Below are 1,957 nucleotides of genomic sequence, written 5' to 3' on the forward strand. Positions count from 1 at the left end.
CTTCAGAGAGACCCGAAAATTCTCTCTCTCTCTCACCCTCTCTCTCTCCCCGCTACAATTTGTCTGTCTATCCCCTTTCCTCTCTCTTCTCTCTCTCCCTCTCTCTCTCTCCCTCTCTCTCTCTCTCTCTCTCCCTCTCTCTCCCCCTCTCTCCCCCTCTCTTTCTCTCATAGAACACCGAGACACACAATCCCAACAGTCGCCCTATACTCACCAGCAGTAGATGAAGACCCCGAACAGGACGATGGTGATAATGGTGGGGATGATGATCCCCACGTAGAAGAGGTAGCTCATGCTGCCTTCGCTTTTCTCATCGCTCATGCCCACTGCTGCTGCTGCTGCTGCTGTTGCTGATGCTGTTGATGCTGTTGCTGTTGATGCTGATGGCGTTGGTGGTGGTCATTGCGTTCAGCCAGACAGACTTGCCGTCTGTCTTGACTTGGCGTCTGTCTTTGCTTTGGGGTATATCCTCTTTTTGCAAGTTGTCTTTTAGCAGTGATAGATATACTTGAATGTGTTGATGGATGTCTGGAGACCCCTGTACTTCTGTCTTTTCCTCTCCCTATCTCGCCTGCTTCGGATTTTCCTATAAATTTACATCGTCGTCTTTGAAGAAGTCTGTAAAGAAGCAACATTCGGAATTTTAGAATATTTGAAACATTTGTGTTGTTTAGATATGAATAATATTGTTTGGGGGATATGGTATGAATGAACGAGTGAAAAGTGGGTGAATTGTGGAAGAGAGAGAGAGAGAGAGAGAGAGAAAGAGAGAGAGAGTGTGTGTGTGAGAGAAAGAGAGACAGAGATTCACAGCAGAACACGCATAAAAACCGTTTTGTGGAAACACAAAATGATCTGCCCATATATTATCATTAAGAAGAAAAAATGACGAAAAGAGCAGCATTCACAGTGACCATTTATCGACCCCCCACTCTTCAGTAACGTGTTTACGGTCTCTCTCATCGACCGTCTTCCGTAAGTCTCTCTTCAGACCACACACGATTCGCCCGATCGTTTCTCCCTGGCCGTTGTTATGAAATGTATTTGCTCCAAATATTTGACTTTCACTGATGCCATCGATTGGTGATTTTTAGTTATCCACTTTAAATAATTCAGTGTTGTTTCTTAGTTTAGTTTTAGTAGAGGTTTTACGGCGCTCGCAACTGCATAAGGTCATGTGAGTGCCAGAAGATTATAGGTGTTACAAGAGAGTAGCAAACATTAAAAAGAAGGGGAGATAAAAACGATAGGTGTTTGAAAGGAAAGAAGGAGCAAACCATACCAGAGCACCCACCAACCACCCACAGTGTTGTTTCTGAAGAGTTGAACAATCAGTAACAGTTTAGGTGGGTTGTCTTGATCTATTTAGTTGTTCGTCAACAGAAAGGGACCAAGTTGCTCCCTTGGCCAATTAGAATTTGATGAAGCTACGAGTGGGTAAAGCTTGCGAAAGAACCCCTCCCAAAGTAGAAAGACAAAAAAAAAACCCAACAAAAAACCACAAATATTTTCAGCGATAACAAGGATTGCTTGAAGTGCCACCTTTATATAAAAACCACATCTTCCGTAGCAACAAGGCATTTTAAAAAAGAGAGACAAAGAGGATGTAACTGGCACAATTAAACAATTTCTTAGTTACGATTATGAGACGAGAATGTCACTCTATAGTTTTGGGAGTTTCTTGGACACGCTGCGACTGTCCGTTACCTTACCCCGGGTCCTCCTCCCGTGCGGAGCGGCTATTACCAGACCGGAGAATCATTATAATAATAATATATCTATGGCGGCAGAGCCATTTCCATATCGTGTCCGCCCCACGAGCTAACAGTTCGATGGCCCTTAAAAGGTTCGCCACACCCGCAAATTTATGCAGCGGGTTGAAGCGTCGGTCGACTCCGTGCTTTTGTTTGAGTACTGAGAGGATGCACATCAACCTAAACAATGGTCGTTTAGTGCA

At 44.1% G+C, this 1,957-nt stretch overlaps 2 protein-coding genes across 2 annotated transcripts in view; one reads left to right on the top strand and one right to left on the bottom strand.

Annotated features, from left to right (window-relative positions):
• The window catches only part of LOC101855029 (U3 small nucleolar RNA-associated protein 6 homolog), a 100,738-nt gene that overhangs the window by 76,779 nt on the left and 22,002 nt on the right, over window positions 1–1,957 (top strand). The window lies entirely within an intron of this gene.
• The window catches only part of LOC101851504 (myb-like protein I), a 30,649-nt gene that overhangs the window by 5,049 nt on the left and 23,643 nt on the right, over window positions 1–1,957 (bottom strand). Inside the window, exon 2 of the mRNA XM_005100960.3 lies at window positions 215–618. Within this exon, the coding sequence (XP_005101017.1) occupies window positions 215–321 (107 nt within the window). The 5' untranslated portion in view covers window positions 322–618. The remainder of the gene's footprint in view (window positions 1–214; window positions 619–1,957) is intronic.

Source organism: Aplysia californica, unplaced genomic scaffold, assembly GCF_000002075.1.
Source record: "Aplysia californica isolate F4 #8 unplaced genomic scaffold, AplCal3.0 scaffold00266, whole genome shotgun sequence".
In the NCBI taxonomy this organism is placed as follows: Eukaryota; Metazoa; Mollusca; class Gastropoda; order Aplysiida; family Aplysiidae; genus Aplysia; species Aplysia californica.